The sequence below is a fragment of the Arachis ipaensis genome, chromosome B4 (assembly GCF_059453495.1).
Source record: "Arachis ipaensis isolate K30076 ecotype BB chromosome B4, ASM5945349v1, whole genome shotgun sequence".
In the NCBI taxonomy this organism is placed as follows: domain Eukaryota; kingdom Viridiplantae; phylum Streptophyta; class Magnoliopsida; order Fabales; family Fabaceae; genus Arachis; species Arachis ipaensis.
Window position 1 is genome coordinate 18,037,632 of NC_142439.1, and position 26,034 is coordinate 18,063,665.

At 31.0% G+C, this 26,034-nt stretch overlaps 3 protein-coding genes across 3 annotated transcripts; 2 read left to right on the forward strand and 1 right to left on the reverse strand.

Moving 5' to 3' along the window:
* The first annotated feature begins 9,081 nt into the window (after nucleotides 1-9,081).
* Nucleotides 9,082-11,728, forward strand: LOC107637639 (protein DETOXIFICATION 55). Its single transcript, XM_016341025.3, has 2 exons — nucleotides 9,082-9,310; nucleotides 10,072-11,728. Exons 1-2 carry the CDS (start codon nucleotides 9,263-9,265, stop codon nucleotides 11,629-11,631), a joined length of 1,608 nt encoding a protein of 535 aa, XP_016196511.1. The 5' UTR covers nucleotides 9,082-9,262; the 3' UTR covers nucleotides 11,632-11,728.
* Nucleotides 11,729-19,209: 7,481 nt separating this feature from the next.
* LOC148566815 (uncharacterized) lies at nucleotides 19,210-24,283 on the forward strand. Its single transcript, XM_088484443.1, has 7 exons — nucleotides 19,210-19,284; nucleotides 19,491-19,619; nucleotides 19,709-19,758; nucleotides 23,513-23,597; nucleotides 23,776-23,861; nucleotides 23,931-24,024; nucleotides 24,110-24,283. Exons 1-7 carry the CDS (start codon nucleotides 19,210-19,212, stop codon nucleotides 24,281-24,283), a joined length of 693 nt encoding a protein of 230 aa, XP_088340569.1.
* On the reverse strand, nucleotides 20,911-22,040 carry LOC148566816 (uncharacterized). Its single transcript, XM_088483058.1, has 4 exons — nucleotides 21,918-22,040; nucleotides 21,511-21,834; nucleotides 21,342-21,443; nucleotides 20,911-21,267 (listed from the first exon to the last, which is right to left on the reverse strand). The coding sequence occupies exons 1-4, from the start codon at nucleotides 22,026-22,028 to the stop codon at nucleotides 20,911-20,913; spliced, it is 894 nt and encodes a 297-aa protein (XP_088339184.1). The 5' UTR covers nucleotides 22,029-22,040.
* Nucleotides 24,284-26,034: the final 1,751 nt, after the last annotated feature.

Here is a 26,034-nt window from a genome sequence, read left to right on the forward strand (position 1 = left end):
AAAGCATGGATTGCCACCACATCTTAAGCAAAGATATAACACAGCATTCATCAACATAAGAGCAGCTGAATCTGAATCTGAGGGAAGCAATGAGAATCTCAGAAACCCTTATAGTGGACAGGATAGTGATGTAATAAGTTTTGATTTCACACCCTGAACAAAAATCAGCCTTATTAGCACTTCTCAGCAAGAAAGCGCAGAAACCAAGTCATAGTGATGATCCTCACAAAGAGGCTTTCCCAACACCTCATTCAGGTAAGTTGGTACATATTATGCATTTCACATCAAACATTCTCGCATTAATTGTTTCAAATAAGAAATTTGCATCATGGGTAATGGACACGAGGAAACTGACCATGTCTCTTACTCACTCAATAACTTTCATACATATCATGAGATAGCTTAATCCTTGTAAAATTGCCTAATGGTGCATTAGCCATAAAAAAAATTACTGAAACTATCATATTCACAAATGAACTTTACCTTGTTGATGCATTATACATCTCTTCCTTTAATTTTAAACTAATTTCTGTTTTCAAGGCCACATCACATCTGCATTGTCATATGAATTTTGATGACAAAAAATGTAAGATACTGGATACCAACTCGAAAAAAGTGATTGGAGTAGTTAGAGCTTGTGGGGGACTTTACACACTGGACAATGAAGCAGTGAGGCCTAACTTTGCACAAACAACAAGCATTCTTACCTTGCCAAAGTCAGAAATAAAAGAAATAAATCTTTGGCATTTTAGGTTAGGACATTTACCTTTTGAAAGACTCCATGTAATGAAATCTTTTTTTTATTTTATAGATTGTAACACAAAAATTGATCCATGTGATACATGCCATTTTTCAAAGCAAAAGAAATTGAGTTTTTCAAACAACAATACTATTTCAGCAAACATATTTAAACTTCTTCATATTGATATCTGGAGACCTCTTGCAATTTCCTCAATTGCTGGCCACAAATACTTTCTAACAATAGTGGATGACAAATCCAGATTCACTTGGACTCATCTAATGAAAACCAAAATTGAAGCTAGCATAATAGTAAAAAATTTTGTTCAATTTGCAAAAACTCAGTTGAGCAGCTAAGTAAAGTACATTAGAACAGATAATGGCCAGAATTTTCAATGAAAACTTACTATATTAAAATTGGAATAATACACCAAACTTCTTGTGTTGAGACCTCTCAACAAAATGAAATTTTTGAGCGGAAGCATCAACATATTTTTCTTGTCACAAGAAATTTGTTCTTTCAATCTGAAATCCCAAAATATTTTTGGAATTTTGCTATCCTTCATCTAGTTTATGTCATAAATTGGGTTCCAAGCACTTTTCTAAACAATCAATCACCATTTCAAATCTTGCATAACATCACCCCTGATTTCTCGACCCTTAGAGTATTCGGTTGTTTAGCTTATGCTAGCACCATCACCTCAAATAGATCAAAACTTGATTCGAGAGTTCGAAAATCAGTATTTTTGGGATTCAAGGAGGGTGTTAAAGACTATGTGCTCATGGACTTAAAAAATAGACAAATTTTTATTTCGAGACATGTACATTTTTATGAAGATCACTTTCCCTTTTCTCATGAAACTGACTCCTTAACTACAACTGCATCAAATCAGCAACAATCCATGAGTATTGACCCCTTTTCATATGACATTTTTCAACCTCATGCACCTTTTAATATACACACAACACACCAAAATTTAGTTAATCTTGAGTCATACCCAAAGGAATATGAACTCACTGGTCATTCTTCACATAATGATGTTTTTCATAATGCAGACTCAACACCAATTGAGCTTTCTCGCAATTCACCACCACTTACTATCTCTAACACTAATGCTAATAATAAAACAATTACTACAATACTTATTGCTGAGCAGAATGTGCAAAGAAGGACCTCGAGAATAAGAAATTCTCCTTCTTATCTTCAATACTATCAGTGCTTAAATCTCACTACCAAGCCCATCTCTTCTGTCAATACCTACTGTAAGTATCCTCTATCTAATTTTTGTCATATGAGAAACTTTCTAAAAATCATAGAGCACTTTCGATTGCATTATCCACAAATACTGAGTCCAAGTACTATGAGAAGGCTATGTCTCCACTTTGTTGGAAAAAGGCTATTAAATCTGAACTTGATTCACTTGATGAAAGCAAGACTTGGAAGATCACCTCTTTGCCACCTAGGAAGAAAGTTATAGGATGCAAATGGGTTTTCAAGGTGAAATACAACCCCGAGGGATCTGTAGAACGTCATAAGGCACATCGAAGTTGCCAAGGGCTACACACAAGTCCTTGGCATTGATTACAGAGACACCTTTAGTCCAGTCCTAAAGCTCACAAGCCTTCGAATGGTACTTGGATTGGCAGCAGCAAAAAACTGGTACTTGAAGCAAATAGATGTGAACATTGCGTTCCTTCATGGAGATCTTAATGAAAAGGTGTATATGGTTGCTCCACCAGGGCTAAATGTTGGCTAGGGACAAGTGTACAAGCTAGAGAAGTTGCTCCATGAACTCAAGCAGGCTAGTAGACAATGGAATAACAAGCTCAAATCTATTTTATTAGAGCTTGGCTACAAGCAGTGCCATTCTGATTATAGCCTCTTCACCAAAAAAATGTGAAACTGGTTTTACTGCAGTGTTAGTTTATGTGGACGATTTAGTACTGGTCGGAGATGACATTCTTGAGATCAACAAAATCAAAAGTGTCTTAGATGATCGGTTCAAAATCAAGGATATTAAGAATACACACAAGGTTATGAAAACCTAATTAATCACTAAGTTGATAAAAATAAAAATTTAAAAATTCAACCGAGATTTATTTATAATTAAATTAAATATAAAAAATTGATATTTATATATATATAATATATTTTTTTTAAATTATATTTTTTTTAAATCTGTTAAAAATTAAAAATCGAATAATTCGACCGAATAATTTTTTTTTAAATTTTTAACACATTTTCTTACAATTATTTTTTTTTTGAATAAAATTAGTGTAGTAATTAATTTCTGATTAATTTGGTCGAATGGACCGATTCAATTTAGTTCAAAGAATCATGTTACACATGTCTACCATTTTCAATAGTCCCCATTATTTATTCTTTTTATCCAATAAGGCAATAACAATATACATCAAAACTACTACCGGTATAATATCCAGTGCTCCTCCAAGTTTACTCTTCTCTTTTAATCCCTGGGAATTTATTCCAAGGCATAAATAACAAAGCGCGCAAAGTACTAACGAATTAATAATTTTTCAATAATTTATGTTAGGCATGCACCAAGACAAATAAGGGCCATACACATATTGTGTGGTTAGGTAAGTAGCCAACTTTTTTTTCGCATAATATTTTTCAATTCGACAGGTTAATGATTAGTGTATAATGGATATGAGTTTTATTTAAGAATTTATTATTGGTCAATAAATTGCTAAATGCACAAGATAAAATTCAAACTCTTAACATAACTCTGACGACTTAAGTGAACGAATAAACTAACCACACCACTAATTCAAATTGGTTAGGTAAACAGACAACTAATACAATGCAATCTAGAAAAGTATTTTATGCGAATCTTGTGTACCAAGATAAAAGAACATGGTACAGAGAGTGTGAACTGTACTGTACTAAATTTCTTTCTCATAAAAGGAAATCTATGAAAGATCCTTCTAGTGTAGCTAGCATGGGAGTAAAATAAGTAAAGAACTCACATATTAAAAAACAAAATTAATATGAAAAGGGGAAGGCAAGACCGTAAGGAAGCATGAAATTGAGTATTCTTAATTGGTAAAAGTCTTCGGTGCATTAATAATGTAGTGTTTGAAATATGAACAAATAAATTATAAAAATAAAAGCAAAGTTATTAGTACTTTGTGGGTAACAATGAAGCATACAAGTGTTAAAGAGTCTTAAAGGGAGGTTGTTGATTTTCTAAAGCCCTCTAATACGGCGTTCATGGAGTTTGAAAGTAAATAGGCATGCCTAATTTGAAGTGAATTTTGTCAATATTCAACATTATTTAGTCGTAAAGAACAAGAAAAGACGCATGCACACTATAGCCATGCAGCTTATAGCTAGGGTTAGCACCAAATGCGTTACATTATTCAAATCTTACTTGTATATTTTGTATGTCACCGTCTTCACCAACTTCTCATTGCGCCACAAAGAGAAAAAATAATGATGGAAAAAAGGAAAATAGTAAAAAAAAGTTGCTTTTTGAAGAAAAAATATTTAGAAACGTAATTCGCTTTGATTAAAAGATATTTTATTTTATTTTTATAATTAAACACTTAATTTTAGAAAAAAAATAATCAAAATATAATAGTTTAGTTGATAAACACTTATACGCTGATAGTTTTAAAATGATTATGTTCATTTTAGCTATAATATTTACATTTTATTTTCATTTGAATAATCACGTAATTTTAATTAGTTCGCCAATCTCAAGTCTAAATTCTCATGAGCAGTATTTTATTTACAATTAAAAAAAAAAAGAAAATTCTCTGCCTGTTAAAGAAAAGTGATTGGCATGTCAAATGTACGTGGTGAACGAGACATGACCAAGATTTTGTCAAAGTCTAAATTTTGAGTGAATATATGTTAATGGATTCACTTGTGTGAAACCACCTTTTCCTGTCTTATTGAACCGTAACCTATTAAGGAACATGTGTGGTATATAGGATCACATCATCGAATCACCATGATGGAAGCTAATAAGAGACTAGTGAGCTTCAATTCTTTTATGTAATAATAAAAATTGTCTATCTAACCGTAATTATTCACGTAAAGATATTTTTATATACAAATAATAATTAATATATAAATATATATTATATTAAAATATTTAATAATTATTAATTATTATTTTTGTATAAAAATATTTTTATGGGCAAGGTAAATGGCGAGGATATGTATATGTTGGAGAGATATAAAATGCATGGTGGGGAACAACGTTACAAATATGAATGAATTAGAATAGCAAATTGCTTTTTGAGGACAAGGTGTTTGCTCCAATGAAAAAGGTGTGGTGAGGTGGCTTCAAGCAAGTTATGTGATTTTTTGGATCTATATATATCCCATCATAAAATATCTTGCCTGCCTCCAAAAATTAACATGTGATACATATATTATATATATAATATTATTAAAGGAGATATTTTTTTGCTTACAATACAATCTAATTTTTATTAGTTAAACTTTCTGTTGTTTTTTTTTATGTGGACCTATCTCCCAATACTGTAATTAATTTCAAATTTCAAAGTCCCTACAAACCGAAAATGAATATTAACTAAAATAATATATAGCAAGGTATTTATTTTTAATAATATATATAAGTCTATAAATAAATAAAGTTTTAATATAATCAAGGTTTTCTTTATGAAATTGTATACCTCTGGTTTTTTAAATTTGAAGTAATCCTTAAATTTTCATTTTGTATATAATTTTATTAATTTCTGTATATTTTTTTGATATATTAACACGTTGTACTAATCTATAATGTAATATGTTATGTAATGAGGAGATATTTTAATTTTATCAAATAATATTATAAAATATAATATTTATTATATAATATTTTTAACATATTCTTTCTTATTTTATTTTAAAAAATATATGATAACAAATTATAATTTACATAATTATTTTAAAAAATAAAATTTAAAAAAATCCATCAATTAGTTTGGGTGATTCTCGGTTAGTACCTACGCCATTATTTCCCATCTCCACTCATTCATGTGATAGAATATTTCTATTAATCATAATTTTTAATATCCATACGAAAATATTTTTATATAAAAATAATTACATAATTTGATATATTTTATTAAAAGTATTTAATATAACATATTTATATTTTAATTATTATCATTATATAAATATCAGTAGTCACATTTTTATGATTAGTAACAAGATTTCTATCATTTTATTTCAACAAATACTTTTGTGGTATATTAAAGTTATCTATGGTTATTTTAAAATAATTATGTTAGGTGTACATAAAATATTAGTTATTATATATATAATATTAAAAATAAATTAAATAACAGTTATATTTATTATATATAAATACATAATAATTTATTTTTGATCGGTATATAACATTATTTATTCTAAAATATTATTTTAAATAATAAAATAATTTAAAATTAAATATTTTAAAATATTAATCAATTCAATAAATATTTTATTATTATGTGGATCCAATGACCTTGTCCAAATATGGCTAAAGTACTCCTACAAAAGGAATACACAATTGAAAAAAAAATTAATATATAATCATAATTTTTAAGATCTGATAATTTTATTTAATAATTATAATTATTATTTATTTTGAACTAAGATAAGATTATAGCAAATATATAATTATTATACTCAAATTTTGGGTAATAATTATCTCTAATTTGGATAGTATAATGCGATCCAAATCCAATTTTTACACACATGTAGACTTTTATTTACATCCGGTAAAAATTCTTCGTATTCAGTTATCTATATTTTCACAAATTTTTAAAGTAGTCATTGTCATTTCTTAGTTACTAGTCATCAATGCACATGTCACATTGGCCATATGACTTACTAGTGTTTTACTTATCAAGATCTATCAGAAGATAACAACTGCATTGATTTATATTTGTATTTCGATTGTTGGGGATTTAGATAACCTACAAAATTTAATTGATTCTAATAGCTAAGTTTATATAGTTTTAGAAATTTATAGTTTAAAATAATAATAAAATAATTTTATACGTATATGTATATATTTATATATTATCATATCTATAAAATAATTATTTTTTATTTTAACTATATAAATAATTATTAAAAAATAAATACATAAAAATTTTACACTATGAATATATTAAAATTAAACTCAAATTAAGCATGTTTACAATAATTTCATTGATCAAATTAAATTTTGGTATAAAATTATTTGTCTGCCTCCTTCTAATAATTTACTTACAAAATTTATGATATATAATATTTTTATGACAAAACGGTTTTAATTTTTTTTTTTTTTGTTATTCGCATTTTTCCATTTGATTTTTTAAACTGAAAAAATAGAATATGAACACAATAAAAACGACTAAATATATTATTGTTACTACTTTATCTCTAATAATTTTTCACATGCTGTGCGATATAAAATTAGAAAAAGTTTAGAGAATCAATTATAATATAAGCCAATTTAAGTCAATCTTTTTAAAATTTTAATTTTAAAATTCTAACAATTAGAATAGTGAAAGATTAATTTTTTTTTTATAATAAATCTATTTTTCAACTAGTTAACGTTACTTGGCTATAGTTGTAATAAGAACTCATAAAATTATTCACGTATTTTTTTTATCAGCAAGCATTGGTCAAAAGAGTTATATCGAACCTGTAAAGCATAGATATTTACTACCACATGTATAAAATAGATGATTAAGAATATGATATGAGAAATTATATGTATGGTGATAATGTATAAAAAATAGAGTGGAAATAAGTAGAAGAAGAATAGTAGGCAGAAGTTTTGTTTCCGAAAAGATATATATTATTATTATTAGGAGTGTGTCACAGTGTGAGTTCCATCGAACAATTCGTAAGCGCCCAAAATTCGCCAAACATGATCTCAGTATACACAATGCAATAGCAATGAGTTCTGGGAGCACATGCACAAATTAGCAACATCTTCTTTTTAAAACGTGAAGTTGAAACTTGTGGTAATACAGCATATGTGTAATTCCTATGGAGCAGAGAATGTGCTTATGCCTCTTCATATTTGGAAAAGTGACAAAGATGGACTAAGATAGAAGAGAACTTTAGGTATTCCTATTCATTCATGTATATATCGCACGGTTTAAATAAGGTTTTTTAGTGCACCATTGCACCACTATATTACCTAGCTACTCGCATATTCTTAATTCCTATTCTCCAATTATATATGCATATCCTTTTTGTTTATTTCTAATTAATTAAACATGCATATAGAGAGAGTGATAATCATCTCACTTCTTCTAACGGATTAAGCTAAATTTTTGTGCATTTTTTTTTGTATAAACTTTTTTTTATGTGTTATGCTATTTATTTTTTTTTTGAAATTCAACAAAAATCAAATTTTAGATTTTTCGGTCATAGAAATTTTGATACCATGTCATGATATTACTTTTCTAAAAAATTTAAGTTGATAGAAAAAGGTATATGAATGATTATATTTTTAATACAAAGATAAACAATATATATATATATATATATATATATATATATATATCATTGTTTATTTAATGAGTAATAGAAATCAAAGATTTATAATTTTTTAAATCTACTTCTTAATTATCTTTATTCTAGTAATTATTTATAATAATACCGAGGAGAAGTGATGAACAAATTAATGTATTTGTGCAAATAACTTTATATGTCTCTTATACATTATATGAGTGAATGGAACAACTCATCTTCTAGCTAGTGATTGAGATTGAACAATGCTACTTCTTGTATATAAGAACGTTTGAGTGAGTAAAGTGACATATAATTAATTTGTATATATGTATATATATGGCCATGATGTAATTCATCATCACCTCTCAATATACCTCAAAATATTCTAATTTAATATCCGAGTTTGATTATCCTACATTAATAAAACTATGAGTATTAAAACTATTAGACCAAGTATTAAAAATACTAAAAATATTTTTAGTAAAAAAATAATTAGTATTGGCGTAAATATAAAATAAATATAAAAGGCAAATAAATATTGGCCCCTAATATTTTTGGACTATAATTGTTGAGTTTTCTTTATATTTTTGGAATAATACTTTACATCATTGTATACTTAGAGCTGTGTATAAATATTTTATTAGAAATATAATTATTCGAGAACTAACTTCATGACACACTTCAAATAATAATGTGGTATTAGTAGTTTAGGCTTTTGAAATAATTAAAATTTAATGAATATAATTCCAGCAATGTTGCTAACATTAACATACCCCACCATGCACCCTCCAAGACCTTATATAAAGGGTTATTCTTTATTGCTTTCTTCTCAACCTCGCACATCATCACAAACGTAACACACTTTATTGCTTATTGTTCCCCTCTTCTCTCACTACACTTTTTATGGTCCCCTCTTCATTCCACACACTTCCAATTTAATTTTTTGTGCTTCTCAGAGACTGTTATAATATCCTGTGACACAAACATATCCACACCCACTATCATAAAACAAAGAAAGAGAAAAACTAGAGCCTTCCTTAAGATATGGTTGCCGTGGAGAAAACCTCCAAGCCATACCCTACAACCGCAGAGGTATCACTACTTGCAACTACTAATTCTCTTCTTCATTTTCATTCTTTAATTTATATATATCACTACACACAAATAGTTTTGACTTTATATGTATCTTAATTTTTTGTAAAAAAGATTACGGTTTGACTATTGACTGGGAGAAGAAATAATGTACAAATTTATTTGTCAATATAAACTCATATTTTTACTCTTTTTTTTTGTACTTCAAAATTTTCATCTCATTTTATTTAAACCGAATAAGAAGTATAGTGACATTTCAAAACTCTAGTAGTCTTCTAAACAAAAATAGAAAATACAAATACAAAGTGAGATAAACAAAAATAGAAAGTGTCTGTAGGACAAAGAGGTGGGAAGTGGTGATTACTCTCTGGCCATGATTTGTTTTTGTTGCACACAAATTTTATTATTTATCAAAATTCAAAAAAGTAATACTAAAAAAATAATAATATAAAATTATCTTATCTAATTCAATATCTATAATTTTATATATGTAATATTTATAATTATGTTTTTATTACATTTAAATTTATTTATTTATTTTAATAATAATTAAAAAATAAAAGATAAATATATTAAAAATTATAAAGAAGTTAATTATAATTCTTTATGACTCTCAAACATGATTATATCAAATAACAAAATGACGTCACAATTATTAAAGTCCAATAAGGACAGTAGAATAAGTATTTAAATTATAAGAATTTAAGTGTTTAAAAATTAAAGTTAATTATGTTTATTTTTTTTTTCTTGATCATGAGCAGGTAGTGGATGAGGTAAAGAGAATGGCAGACATAGGTTTCCCAATAGCAGCCATGAGCTTAGTGGGATACCTCAAGAACATGATCATGGTTGTATGCATGGGAAGGCTCGGGAGCCTCGAGTTAGCCGGTGGTGCTTTAGCCATCGGCTTCACTAATATCACCGGCTACTCCGTGCTCTCGGGCCTAGCCATAGGCATGGAGCCGCTTTGCACCCAAGCCTTCGGTTCTAGAAACTTCTCCTTGGTCTCCATCACATTGAAACGAACCATCCTAATGCTACTCCTAGCATCCCTACCCATTTCAATCTTGTGGCTAAAGCTTGAACCTTTGATGCTTTGCCTCCATCAAGATTCTGAAATAACACGAATTGCAAGCGTCTATTGCTACTATTCTATCCCTGACCTCATTGCTAATAGCTTCCTTCACCCTATACGTATTTTTCTACGTAGCAAAGGTACAACTTGGCCTCTAATGTGGTCCACTTTCTTCTCCATTCTCATACATATTCCAGTACTCGCTTTCTTCACCTTCAAACTCAACCTTGGTGTTCCCGGGATCGCGGTTTCGGCTTTTGTCGCAAATTTCAACACACTTTTGTTTCTTCTATCATACATGGTATACACAAATATCTCAAACAACAATAAAGATTCGTCGTCGTTGTCGCTTTTTTGTCCCTTGTCACAATCTCAAAAGGTTGTCCATGGTGATGCTATCTTCAATAATTCTTGTCCAACAACTTTGAGTCGCAAAGAATGGGGGATGTTGATAAGATTTTCGATACAAAGTTGTCTTGGCGTGTGTTTGGAATGGTGGTGGTACGAGCTAATGACCATTCTAGCGGGTTATCTTTATAACCCGCGTGTGGCTCTCGCAACCGCCGGCATAGTGATACAGACAACTTCGTTGATGTACACTCTGCCGATGGCGCTGAGCGCGTCCGTTTCCACTCGGGTTGGAAACGAACTGGGCGCGGGTCAACCCGAAAGGGCGAGCTTGTCCACCATGGTGGCCATAGGAATGGCACTAGCAACCTCAGTGTTGGGATTATTATGGACCACTCTAGGGAGAGAGGAATGGGGTAGGGTTTTCACAAGTGATAGTGAAGTGTTGGAACTTACAATTACGGTTTTGCCCATAATTGGATTATGTGAGATTGCAAATTGTCCACAAACAACAAGCGTTGGAATCCTTAGAGGGAGTGCTAGGCCTGGGGTTGGAGCTGGAATCAACTTCTATTCTTTCTACTTGGTTGGGGCACCCGTGGCAATTGTTTTGGGGTTTATTTGGGAATTAGGGTTTGTGGGAATGTGTTATGGACTGCTATCGGCTCAGGTGGCTTGTGTTGTTTCCATCCTTCTTGTTGTGTATAACACCGATTGGGAAATGGAGGCGTTGAAAGCCAAAAGTTTGGTTGGAATTGGTTATGGTGGTTCGCTGTCACGTGACACAAATCATCATGGTTGTCGTCGACAACACCAAACAGTCAAATGTGAAGAATGTGTTGTCTTTATCCCTCACGACGAACAGCAACAACAACAACAACCCAAACTGATTAATTGAGTTTAATTTCTATACACATTCTATAAAATTATTTTAAACTCCCATTCAATACAAGCGATATTCCAATTGAATGTGAGTTTAAAATTTTTTTATAATTAGTCATGTGTATAGTAATTTAACTCCTTTTAACTGCTGTAAGATCTTATCAAGTGACTATATAGTTGATTAATATTTTTGTTGTGTATGTTTATATATGATTATGTATATGTATTTGCTTTATTATATTGTATAACCACGTATATTTAATTGGTCTTTTGTAATTTTCTCCCCTCCTTTTCTGGATACAAGTATAAGGTCTGGTAACTATTCTAGCTACTAGTATCAGATTACTAATTAATAATTAAGTAGTGTTTGGTTTAAATAATCACAATCATATTTCCTTTTTCCTCTCTCAAAATTTCACTATCATCATAATACTGCTCTTATATTTGCTAAATTAATTTATTAATCTAAAATATAAGTGACAATTATATCATATAAAATTATATAGGAGAAATAAAAAATACTTTAAAAATTATTGGTTTTGTAAACATATTTAGTACAAAGGGAGAATCATATATATAGGCATGGAATAAGTCACGTGTGTAAAACTTTGGAGTACGTATTTTCTTGGAATCAATTAATTTTAATTTTATTAAAAATATAATTATCTATTTTTTTCGCTCAATTTAAACTTTTAAAAATAATTTTATGAGATGCTATTAAAACTTTTATAACCTTAAAATAAAATACAAAAAACTTATATGAACTCAAAGAAAATTCTTCCGCACCTAATTTCATTATAATTCTTAATAGAAGATAATTTTAATATACTGATAATGTAAAATATTTTACACAACAATCTAATTACGTCTATTTTAACCTCTAAATGAATACAAGAAAAATTATATCATTTGAGTTATATAGCTGGAATACATCAAAATTAAATTCTTCCTACCAAATATAATCTAGGATAGTTGGAGCGGATATAAGTCTATCTACATCACTTTTATATATAAATAAAAAGAAAAATCAGAGATAGAGAAAGAAGAAAAGTGCACTGCATGTTTTAAAATTTAGACCTCGTTGAAAACGAGCTGAATACATTGAATGTCTTTGACGTTGCATTTCCAATTTATGAAATTGGAAGCATGTGCTAACATGTGTTGCATACACGATGCCATGTAATATATGAAGGTACTTCCATTTACCAACATAAACTTAAACATCGATCATTGTCTTATGTCATTTACATGCATGACGTACACTATACGTGAGATGTTATATCTTTTCCGTCCTTTGTATTCTCAAGTCGTACTTCATCATTAGGCCACAAACAATTTATTCTTGATGGCATTGATTTGATTATTATTATTATTATTATTATTATTATTATTATTATTATTATTATTATTATTATTATTATTATTATTATTATTATTATTATTATTCAAAGATGCCATATGAATAGACTACACATTAGACCTATGCAAACAAGTTTGGCAGAATAGCAATTTGAAAGCAACCGAGATTTTTTCAAATAACTAACTATCACTATACTTGTTCTATAATTATGCATCAATTATTAAATGGTACTTTTTCCTTTGTCATGGAAATATATAGATAATGAATGGCCCAAAAGAATTATATATACACACCAAACCGACGGATAGGAGATTAGGAGGCACATAGAAAGCCACTACATCTCATTGTCTAGTAATTTCAAAAAAATAGAATCTAATGTTTAAATAAAATAATATTATTATATTTTAATTTGAATTTAATTTTTATACATTATTAATATAAAATATCCTCACACATGTATTCAACTATATACTGATACATCAATAAAAGATCGAGTAATGCTACATGTACGCTAAATTAGCCACTAAAATTAGCCACTAGTATAAAATATATATTAGAATACAAATATACATTAAAAATAAATTAAACCATACATATATTTATATACAAATACATTAGTAGTTGATTTTAGTGACTAATTTTAGTGTACAAATAGCATTTTTGTAAAAGATTATTATTTTTCAAATTTATTAAATGAATAATTATCTAACATAACAAATATAATCAGATGAATGTATTAAAAAATTATATTTTATTTAAAACTTTTTAAATATAATATATAAAAGAACTATAATTAGAGAAAATGAATTTAATTAAGAAAAAATAAATTTTTGGAAAATAGTAGTGAAAGTGTGAGAATAACTAACGGTCATATTATATAAAGTGGTGATCGGAAAGAGTTGACTTAGCTTTAGGTATTTGGAGTTATAACTAAATAAAAATAGCAATTATAATACTCTTTTTTCAATAATATAATGTGTTAAACTCTAAATTTCAAAAGAAAAAGGAAAAAAAAAATATCTTCCGAAAACTCAACTCTTCTTAATACTATATGATATGATAGTTAAGCAAAGGCTATAGTAGCCATCCTTGGGGATAATCGAAATCAGGTTTTACTTTTTTGTTCCTTAATAATTACCACTAACAAGTTAGTGGAACAAAGAAAGAATGTGTGTAAATTCCTGTGATTTTAATTTCTTGATACTACCAAGCTTTAATTCGAAAATATATTTAATTGATTTCGTTCTCCTTTTATTAATTCACCATAAAATTAAAGTACAACCGATATTTTGTAAGACATATAACCTAACTGGTTAACTGCCACTTAATTATTTTAGGCCCCACACCCAGAAATAAAATAAGATAAGAAAGAGGCCTTTTCAAGCGATGAACAATCTAATTGATTAGTTGTTACTCAACTAATTGGAGCATAATTATGTGAACAAAATAATGGCATAATGGTCATGAACGAACCCATAAAGTTTTATGGGATAGGTCGCGGTACAATTAGAGTCGCGGTGAGTTTTGGATTGCTTTTGAATAAAAAATTTATTTGATTCGAATATTAATTTTATTTGCGGTGCAGTTTAAATTGAATTTCTTTTTTAAATTCGATCCGATTTGATCCGATCCAATTTTTAAGCAATTTGGATTAGATTATATATATATATATATATATATATATATAAAACAAGTTTCAATATCAAATTTTAAATACGGGCCTACTACACATACAAGCAAAAATGCCCTACAAGTCATACAAGCTCCCAGCCCACACTTCATTCACACGCGCACTGAATTACTTTGAATGGAGCGTAACATTCACGCGCTCCACTCAACAGTCGCGCTTCGCGAAAACCGCTCCTTAATGGCGCACTCTTCCACTTCTCCAAGCCATTCGAAGAAAACACAACCCTTCCATTTTCGAGCAACATTACAAACGGCAAAGATAGCAATCGTCGCGAAGATTCGAACTCTCCATCAACACAACATAGAACTCTCCATCAAGAATTTCGAGAAAAAACGAAGTTATAATACTCAATGTACGTTACGTTACTATTTTACTCATCCTGTATATCACATTTCGAAATCAAAGAACTAAGTTTTACTGTTCTTCTACGTTCTTCTAGGTTTTACTGTTCTTCTTGCTCTACGTCTCATTTTACAATTTATAATGTTCTACTTGTTCTAGGTTTTACTGTTATTCTTGGTTCTAGGTTATACTGTTCTTCTTAGTTCTTCTAGGTGTTACTGTTCTTGTTGTTCTAATTCTTCTGGTAACTGATTTTTGGGGGTATATTCCATAATTTGGTGGGTGTATATGGAGTAATTTGTTGGGTGTATATGGCATAATTTGTTGGGTGTATATTTCTAAACTGATATACTGTAATATATTCAACAGTTGCAACTGTTCTTATATTTGCTTGTCCATGGGTGTATATTGCTTGACCTTGTAATGTTGCTTGACCTTGTATATTAATGCATGTTTGAGTGATATCTGACTGATATATATGGGTGTATCTAACTCATATCTATGTGTGTATCTTACTGATATCTGTGGACGTATTTTTCATTTCAGAAAAAATGGCAGCGAGAAACCAAGCTAAAAAAAATGTAAGAACAAATATATGTCTTAGATGAAATCAGTTTTATATAATAGAAATATATCTGACTATAATTTTGCTTTGTTTACAGCAAACCAAAGACCTTAAGTGTGCAACACATTTGTTAAGTGAGAAATTCAGAAACATGAGTGAGGAGAAGAAAACGATTGTTAGGGATTTGGGATTCGGTGGCCTGATGCACATCCCGCCACTAAGGGTTCATCACCAAATATTAAGGGAGTTGGCTAACTCCTTCAAATTAGGAGAAAACAGACTGGAAACCGGCTACGGTTCTTTTAAAGTAAGACCAAAAATAATAGGTGCTGCGCTTGGCATCAACGCATCAGGTAACTCGCTAAAAATTATAGGTGTATATGACCATATTCAGGTGTATTTCAATTGATGCTTGGGTGTATTTGAACTAATTTTCATACTATATTGTTTTCCTTTTTGTAGGATATCTATTTCCTCAAAAAGTCAATTATAAGGATCTTTTTGAAGATGATAAAGAAATTTTTAGAAGATTCCAGGGTAAGATTCTCAAAAATCTTACAGATGAGATGATGGATATTGGCGTTGGTAATGAACAGGATCGCCTCATGTTCAAGAGGATTTTCATCCTCTATATACAGATGGCGTTCCTGTTACCAACGAAAATAAACAAAATCTCACCTGTGCACATGGCCCCAATTTTGGAAATGGACACAATAATAGAACGGAACTGGGGAGGACATGTTTTGAGTTTTATCATCAAGGGCATAGCCGATTACAAGCTGAAAAAGAAAAAGGCAATTGATGGCTGCCTATTTGCCCTGATGATAATTTATTTTCATCTTTCAAAAAATAAAGACAAGAAGAGGGCAGAAAGACCTCTAGAACCTTGGATTGCCAACTGGAGTAAGGAGCAGTTGGTCGAAAGAATGAGGGCAAAAATAGAGGAAAATATGGTAAGTGAACATAATATGTTGGGTGTATTTTATTTACCTGAATGCTGCTAACTAAAATTTCTAATGTAGGTGATTGTAAAGATGGCGAAAACAAGACAAAAAAATGAAAAAAAAAAATAGAGAAAAAAAAAGAAAAAAAAAACAAGAAATCAAAAAAACAAAAAAAGGAAGTCAAGTTCAATATCATCATCGGAGACAGAAACAACTGATAGTGACAATTCTACCTCTGAGTCTGAGACTCAAGAAGACTCAGAGAATTCACCAAGAAAACAACCCAGCAAAAAAGCCAAAAAGTAGGTAACATACTTGGGTGTATTTTCTTTATCAAGTTGGGTGTATTTTGTTAATCAAGTTGGGTGTATTTTGTTTATACGGTTGGGTGTATTTTGTTTATTAAGTTGGGTGTATTTTGTGCATTCATTTGGGTGTATTTTATCCCTTTTAGTGTGTTTTTAAATAATGATTGTTTGCCTTACAGAATGGAGTCCAAAAAAAGAAAGAAGAATCAGGAGGATTCTGATTCAGAATCCGAATCAACTTATGAGTAATGTTCTGAAATTATTACTCTTTTCCTTTGGGTTTATTATCAAGATTTCATGTATTAACAGAGTGTCTCTTATTAACTTATAGAAGCGAATAATCATCACCAGTGAAGAAGCAAAAAACAAAGAAAAAGACACAGAGAACACCAAAAAAGTAAGCACTTCTTTGGATAGTATTTTGTGATAAAATAATTTTTTTTATTTCTAATTCATACTTGTTTTTTCTACCCAGGACACAATCCAAAAAGAAAAAGGTCATTGTTGAGGATTCATCTCCTGAGCAAGCTCAATCCTATCATGGGTACAATACTTTGTAAGCTATATTACCGTCTATCATCAAGATTATATTTGTTAACATGTTCTTTTATGAATGTACTGTCAGATCTGAAATAGGAAGTGAAGATCTAGATTAATTGTTAAGGGAAAACAATGAAAATTCTGCTGCACAGGGGTATGTCTTGTTGGGGTGTATATTTCAGATTTTAGGGTGTTTTCTTTGCTAATAATTGTTTCTTGTTTCGCAGGGAGAAGGAAGCTGACCTGCGATCGACGGAAGGTCACTATGTCTCATCTGAAATGTAAGAAGCTTTATTTGATAAATCTTGTTATCATGATTTAATAGTATGGTATTTTGTCTGAATAACATGAACTCTATTATGTTTAGAATACCGGACGTAAACTTGGGAAGTGATGATCCTTCCTCTCAAGGACACAGAACAAAGTAGCGTAAACAAAACGGCAGAGAGCATGTAATTTCTCTTTCAAATAACAGTTACTTTTGTCCTTTTATTACCTTCTACTTCTAATTTTGTATATATTTTTTTAGAAAAAAAAGCCCTTTATTGTTTTATTCGAAAAAAAAAAGGCAGGAAAAAAAAAGCAAAAAATGCAAGTATGTAAGTTCTCAAAAAACAAAGCTTGTCTTTCTTTTGAATTGTTCGGGTGTATTTTTGACTTTCTTAGGGTGTATTTTAGGTTGAGTCTGGTTGAAGAGTCAGCCAGTGAGCCGGCTGATTCGAATATGATGGTTGTGAGGGAAGAGACACCATCCGAAGGGCTTGCAATGTGAGTTTTTCAAGAATATTTCAACCTTATAACCTTTTTATTTTCAAAGGCATTGTTAACCTTTTATTTTTCTTCTTGTTTAAAGTTCTGAATCAAGTTTGTCTACTACTGTCCCAAACAACCACTGTGCCGAAAATTGAAGAAACACCTGAGACAGAAAATGAACCAATCCCTCTGCTACAAATTGAAGGAACTACAAAAACGTAAGAAATAATCTTGGGTGTATATTTGGTTACAGTTTGGGTGTATATTGGGTTACAGTTTGGGTGTATATTGCCCCTGACTAGTTTTTTTACATCATGATTAATTTTATGTGTCGTGCAGCACTCCTGAACCCCCCCCCCCCAACAACTTGAAGAAAGCACACCCACGCTTTCCCCAACTCCATCTAAAATGTAAGTTCATCAAAGTAAAATCAATGTTTTGGTTATCATCCGTATATTCTGCTTCTTATAATATGTTATACATGACCACGCAGAAATCCAGCCCCAGAAGACGCTGCTGCGCTGATGATGATGGCACGGACAGTATCGTATGTTCCTAAAACAGATCCGATGCCATCATTCAGCCTTGGCTTCACTGATTCAAGCCAAGAAGAAACAACAACGCAGGAGGGAGCGTCAACGCAAGATGAACACAGGGCAAAAACTCCAGAAACCCCAAAACTGCTAGAACAATTAGAGGATCTGGTACATAAAATTGCAAGTGGTGGGGTGACAAAAAAAGAAAAAAGTCCGCAGATTCCAAAGGAGAGTGGGGCAGAGAGTTTCGAGAAGTTTGAAACTCCTGTCAGGACAAATGAAAATAGTTCTGACATGAAAGAGAAATGCTACCTCTGGGCTATACGAGTGAAGACCTACGCAGATGGGCTAACTGATGAGTTTGACAACGTCTGCAGACTCCAAGCCCAAGATATATACACTCTATTAAAACTCCACCTTGCATCACTCGCGCCTAAAACGCATATAGAAGCTGAGGTAATATTACAACAACATTAATGTTTTTATCACCAAAATTAACTACAATCCTGATTGATGTAAAATTGATTTCGACATCTTTTTCTAGATTGTCTCTGCCATGTGCTTCATCCTAAACCAACAAAATATTCAAAGGTTTCAAGAAGAAGTATACTGTCTCCCCCCTGATATTGTGGTAAGGGTTGCTTCAACAAATTTTGGGTGTATTTTCTGCATTCCTTAGGGTGTATTTTTTGTCTTATATTGGGTGTATTCTGTTTATTCATTTGGGTGTATTTTCTGTGTTCAATTGGGTATTAGTTGTTTATTTATTTGGGTGCATTTTCTGGATTCGTTTGAGTGTATTTTCTGTATTCATTTGGTTGTTCACAATTTTTGCAGAACATGGCCCTTGCAAATCATCCACAGGGGGTATTCTTACAGCTTAAAAACAATAAGCCTTTCAGGGTGGAAGACTACCCAATGTTTATACCCTTCTTGGACCTTCAAAAATTAAAATCACATCGTTATGTAAGTTTTCATTTCTAAAACTACTTATTACCATTTTTTACTTATGTACCAAATAAACTAAAACAGTGTTCAATCTGAACATATTTCAGATATTTGCACATGTTTGCTATTCACAACATTGGTGGTTATGGTTCGCTGATACAACACTACAAGAATATGGCCGATTAGCTACTACAAAAAGAGTCGTAAAATCATCGCTAATCTGACGCAAAATATAATTTGTGACAGATTAGATACCGACTAGAAACTAATGGTTTCCTCGCTAATTACAAGTCGCAGATCAGTAACGCAAACACAACAGTCGCTAATTTATCGGAAAGTTTTTAGCTACCGAATAAATAGTCGCAAATCAATCACTAAAGTAAAAGCTAATTCCGCAGAAGAAATTGACTAAACGGTAGTCGCTAATTAGCGATAAACTCTACTGCAGCAGATTCATCGCTAAATACAAGCTAACTGCGTAGACAAAATGGGATGGTTGGTTGACGCTAATTAGCGAGGAATTTTTTCGAACCTAACTCGTCGCAAGTTGTCCGCTAATATGGTCGCAAATCTATCACATTGTGTAGCAAACCTATAGCTAATCTTTGAAAATCCTTAATCAAATTTGTAGGAATTTTGTCGCTAAACCAAAGCTATTTGAAATGATAAAGTAGTGTTATGAAATAGTCGCTAATTTGCTAAGAAATAATATGTAGTCAATTAGTTGCAATATTATCGCAAAATGTCATCGCAAATTCCTTTTAAAATAGTAACAAATCGATAGGTATCTCACAATTGTTTCAGTCGCAATAGCGTCTTTAATTTGTCACCATCATCAACAGCGAGTATGTCGCTAATTTTACTAGAATATCAGTTAGAATTCCAATTTTTTCGTTATACTAAAATAAATATCATATTATTTTTTTATTTTATTGATTGAAATGAAAGATTATAATGCATAAAAATAAAATTAGTTCATAAAAATTAATCATGTTTAAAAAAAAATCAAACCCAACATATTTATTAAAATAAAAGTCTAATGCAACATCTCCAACATAGATACTTCACAAATAAAATACCAAAACAAGCTAAATCTAACAATATCAGTAACTATAAAATCAATCCAAATAATTATTTATCAACTAAGTAAACTACCAATAAAAGTAAGTCAACTTCTATAAAAACTGAAAATGAAACAAATTGCCTAATCAATTATCTATCAAACAAATAAACTACGATAATAAGCTAAGCCTAACAAAATGCATTAACATAAGCCACCTAATCAAATATTATTCCCAGCAAAATCACTCTAATGGTTCTTCTCTTGGGGGAATTCTGGAATCTTAGAAAGGAGAGACAATAAATTACTCTGTATAGCTTCATTTACAACACTAGGCAACACTGCATTTATAGCACTAGGCAATGCTTCTTTAATAGCCTCAGTGATGTCTGTGTGTGAAACTGACTTGACTGTAGAAACACCTGTATCTTCAGGTAATGGCACATCTCTATGATCATGAATACCAATATCCAGAATGCGGCCTAACCCATGAACTCGTCCTTTCTTGTTGGTTCCTGCAACTTCTGTCCACACGTCAGGATCAACTTCAGGTTGATCTATTAAATCTTCTCCATATTTTTGTGATATTACCTCTCCATATGAGTCCTACAGTAGAAAAATAAGGACATATTATTAAGAAAATTAAAACTAAATTATACTACAAAATTAAAGACACTTACAATAATTTTCTTGGATACTTCAGAAACATATTCTCCACTTTTTTTCTTATGAACATCATCATATACTTCAAGGAAAGATACACGACGCTTCAACTTAGCTTCCTGCAACAACATTTATTAGAATATACTATCATAAATCATTTGTTATAGACAATATTTTTTTTTATACCTTTCTTCTCTTGTGTTCGCCAAAACTGATAGACCCTGCAGTGTGTAGTTTATGAGCAGGCATAGCAGCCCTATTTTTTTGACCGGCCACAGACTTGTTTTGCCACTTTGAATCTAACCAATGATAAACTAATCCATTCCAAACATCAACTTTCATTGCTTTAGGTCCATGACCCTTAATATCAGCAATACTAGTAGAGTTTGCCTCCTTAAAAGCTCTATTCCTTGCTCTTTTCAAAATATCAGGATAGCGGTCATGCATTGTCTTATTCCAAACAGTTCTTGCCATAGCCTTATCATAATTTGATGCAAATTCATGTTTTTCCTAAATTTAAAGAGGGAAAGAATTATCAAATACTCAATCCAATTATTTGTAAAAAATCATAGTGAAACATTATAATTACTAACCAGAAAACCTTTAAACAATTCGTCCTTCATGTTTGGACAATAATCCTGCCATCTTGGCGCTGGAGAAGGCATCCTACTTAATAAATCTTTCGTGATGTCACGAGTTACCATATGATCTGTAAATCTCTTCCTACATTAAAAAATACACAATTATCAAAAATAGTTTAACACACAATAACATAGATCATCAAAGCAATAACAAATTCTAGACTTAGCTATATTACTCATAACTTTAAAGTAATTCATAAAAATAAAATAGATCAAAAGAATATAAAGCTTCCAAGAGTGCAAGACTAAAGCAGCAACCATTATTATCTTCATGCAAGCAATCCCAACAAACAATTTTTCAAATAAAAATCAAGTTTATCAAATATAGAGGGAAAAAGAAGTGATCTCATTCATCCCAAACATGTCTTAAAAAGTAACGATAATAAAGGAGTAATAAGCAAAAATAACAACTTCAGCATCACTATAATTTAATTTGTGATTGAACGGAAAAAACAAGTAGGAGTATATTGAACCAGTTTTAATAATTTTAACATTTAGATAAGATGGATGTTCAAAGCTTGGCATCAAGACTTGTGTGATCATATTTATCTATCTATCTATCTATCTATCTATTAATAGAATAATACAATTAATAAGAAAAGTTGAGTAATAATTTTAACATTTAGAAAAGTTGAATAATCTCAATGGAGAAGCCAGTCAAGTGTCACTAATACATACAATTAATAGAATAATACACTATTATAATTTAATTTTTATATGTTATTATACTTCTTTTAAAAAATACAGCACATGCATTTCTAACAAAATTAATGAATGAATAGTAAAATGAAAGCCATGAATTCTATCTTTGTGATAATTTGAACATGATAAAGTGTGAAATAAATATATATACAATTCACAACATAATCAGGGATAAAATCTAGTAATAAACTAATAAATTAGAGGTACTGCACTTAATGATACCCTTCTTTTTTATTTTAAGTAGAAAGTATGCTATAGGTCAAAATAATTTTATAACTACTTATGGTTTATGCGACATTTTAGCGAGAAACTAATTGCTCGCTAAAAATAAAAATTTTGGTGACAAATTAGCTACCAAATTGTCCATCGCAAAATGTATTTCAAGTCTTTGTGACGGATTAGCTAGGAATATTGTTTCTCACTAATTACTCTTTTCACACAAAGTTTATTTAGCGACGAACTAATGTGTGAGTTGTTTCTCGCTAATTATATATCAAACACTTGCGACGGAATAGTGATAATAATATCCCTCGCTACTTTACTTTTATTTGATTGAATCCCTAAGTGACTGATTTGCTAGAACATTGTCACTCACTAATTAATTTGTGACAAATTAGCGAGAAAATTTTCCTCGCTCATTTTTTAGCTATAAAAGTCAATTTGCGAGAAACAGACTTACTCGTAAATCTCTCGCTAATCAGTGGCTTTTCTCAAGTTTGGATATTTTGTGACCGCTCATTGTTTTTGTCGGTAATGCGTCACTAATTCCTCGCAAGTTAGTGACGGATTAGTGACAAAAAATATTTCTCGCAAAAAATCGTCGCTAATTTGTCAAATTCTTGTAGTGCAAGAAAGAGGAAATTTTATATAGTCGACCCATATCACACAAAATCTCCTTCCGATGAGAGAACTGCGCTGAATACATTTGTTGTAAGTTGGTTCTGTGTTCTGTATATATATATATATATATATATATATAGTTGGGTGTATTTCTGTTAAATATAAGGTGTAACTATGTGCTTCTTTGGGTGTATCCCTTTATTGAAATTATTCACGTATTACTGATTTGTTTTGTGTTTTAAGAGATATGTAATTTCACGAATTAAAGTATATGCTGGGGGCACCTCTGAAATCAAGGGACAAGGACAGGAAAATTGTAGCACCATACCTTCACATCTCGGGCCAAAAGACAAGGTATAAATCTTTCACTCTGAAAATTAAACTTTCCTATATGTAATTTGTAATTTATTTTTCTGTTTTCAGCTATGACTGTGCTATCTACGTAATGAAGTGGCTTGAGATATTTGAGCCTGCAAACATTAAAAGGCGGAAGTATGAGTGGGACAATTGGACCCAGGTAAATATGTTTAAAACTAAATAACTATGTATTACATTACTCAATTAACATGGTTGATTAAACAGAATATTCTTTTTTACTGTAGGACGAGGTGGACCACTTTAGAGTAGAATATGCTTCCCGGATTCTATTCCATGACATGAATCTAGAAAAAGCTGAAGCCATTAGGGGAAGTAATGCAATAAGACTGTCCAAGCCATCCTCGTTGTTATTGAGTCCATATTGTCAGATAGTTTCTGAGGATGTTGACACTGCTTAATGTACTTGTTATATAGTCCTGTAACAAATTGAACACATGCTGTAAAAATTTTTCAATTATAATCCAGTTTATGGTGAAATTTCTTTCAATAATTAAACTCTGTCTGCTGTATTCAAAATGTATGAATTACAGGTACTATAATATGAAGGAAAACATCAAACCAAATATACACCCATAACCTGCCATTTTTTACACCCAAAGAAAGTTGAATATACACCCAAAAATCTATCCCCCTGATGCTTTATCCCTAAAACCCTGAACCCTAAACACTTAAAACCATCCATATGCAAACTGTATTTTATAACATAAAACCCTTAAAACGTTGTAAAAAAAAAAACAAACAGTATTTTATAACATAAAAATAAGGTTCTGAAGTATATATATGTATATATATGTAAAATGTGAAATACAAGAAAATTCATAACAGTGCTTTTACACCTATATTCTGTAACTATACACCCAAAGAGTTATCCGCTGCTGCTGGTACCCTGAACTGATAATTCATAACACGTGCTTGATATTGGCTGGAATTTGAATGCACCACTGATGCAGCATCAAAGAGGTTTAACTGAATATAACAAACTCACATATTAGCTAAACTATTAACGAGAAAATTAAACTCAATCACCACGTATTTAAAGAACATCACTTTTACCTCGTTTAAAGCTTTCGTTTTCTTCTTCTTTGTGGCATTTGCAATCTATTTGTCCAACTTTGAACCTAGCCTATTTTTTGGACGTCCTCTTGTTCGAATCCTTGGAGGGCTTTGAAGCTCGTTAACAGATTCCACGTTGGCGTCTTCGTGAGATAAAGAAGATGTGCCCTTCCTTTTGGTTTTCAATGATTCCATCTCAACCATGATGTTATCGTACGCACGGTGCAGAATTGCAGTTAGCTCCTCCGATTCGGATGCAAATTTGCAAATATTTTACAAACAAAAAATCAATTGGTCAAACCTCTTGCTTCTTGGCTCCAACAGTGGCTCGTCGTGGCTGCTCTTGATGTGTGTGTGTCGCCTCTTTACCTTCTTGCTCCATCGTTCCAGTATATATCTAGGTGACACTTGGCTTACTCGTTCAAAGCTTAACACGCTTAGTGCGTGACGGCACAATATCCCTCTCGACTCGAATAATAAGCATTGGTATTTTACCTCGGCTGCTACTGAGTCGTAAGTAACCACAAACTTGTTGAATATTGAGCTGAAAACTTGTTCTCCAACTTTATATACTGAATAGCCTAGAGCGGAATTCGTTAATCTAGTGATGCAATTCGCCTTTCCTCTAAATTGTGCTTGGACTTCCCTAAACTTTTGATGAGTGTACACATCTTGAAACTGAGCTTCAATGGAGGACTTGGTTGCACACGGTATGACTGTATGAAAATCTGCAGCGTCTGATTCTCTCTCTGCTTGCTCCCTGCTTCCGAGGCAATTATCGTATTGTTTGACGAATTGAATAAGCGAGCTGTTCCGGGTAATAAACTTGTTAAAAAATGAATGCATGCTCTCGCTCCTTTGTGTGCTTCTCATCCCTGCCCAGAAGTGGTGATCCAGATAGATATTGGAACCCATATATGACGGTCTTTATAGAGATCTGAAGAATACACATAAACACAGACTATAAATACACCTGAAAAAAATTCAATTTACACATCTGCTGCAGATTTTAAACAAACATTACCTGAAAGCCACTTGTTGTCCACAAGACCAAAATTCAGCAGAAAATCATTCCAATTACTATCAAATGAGTCTT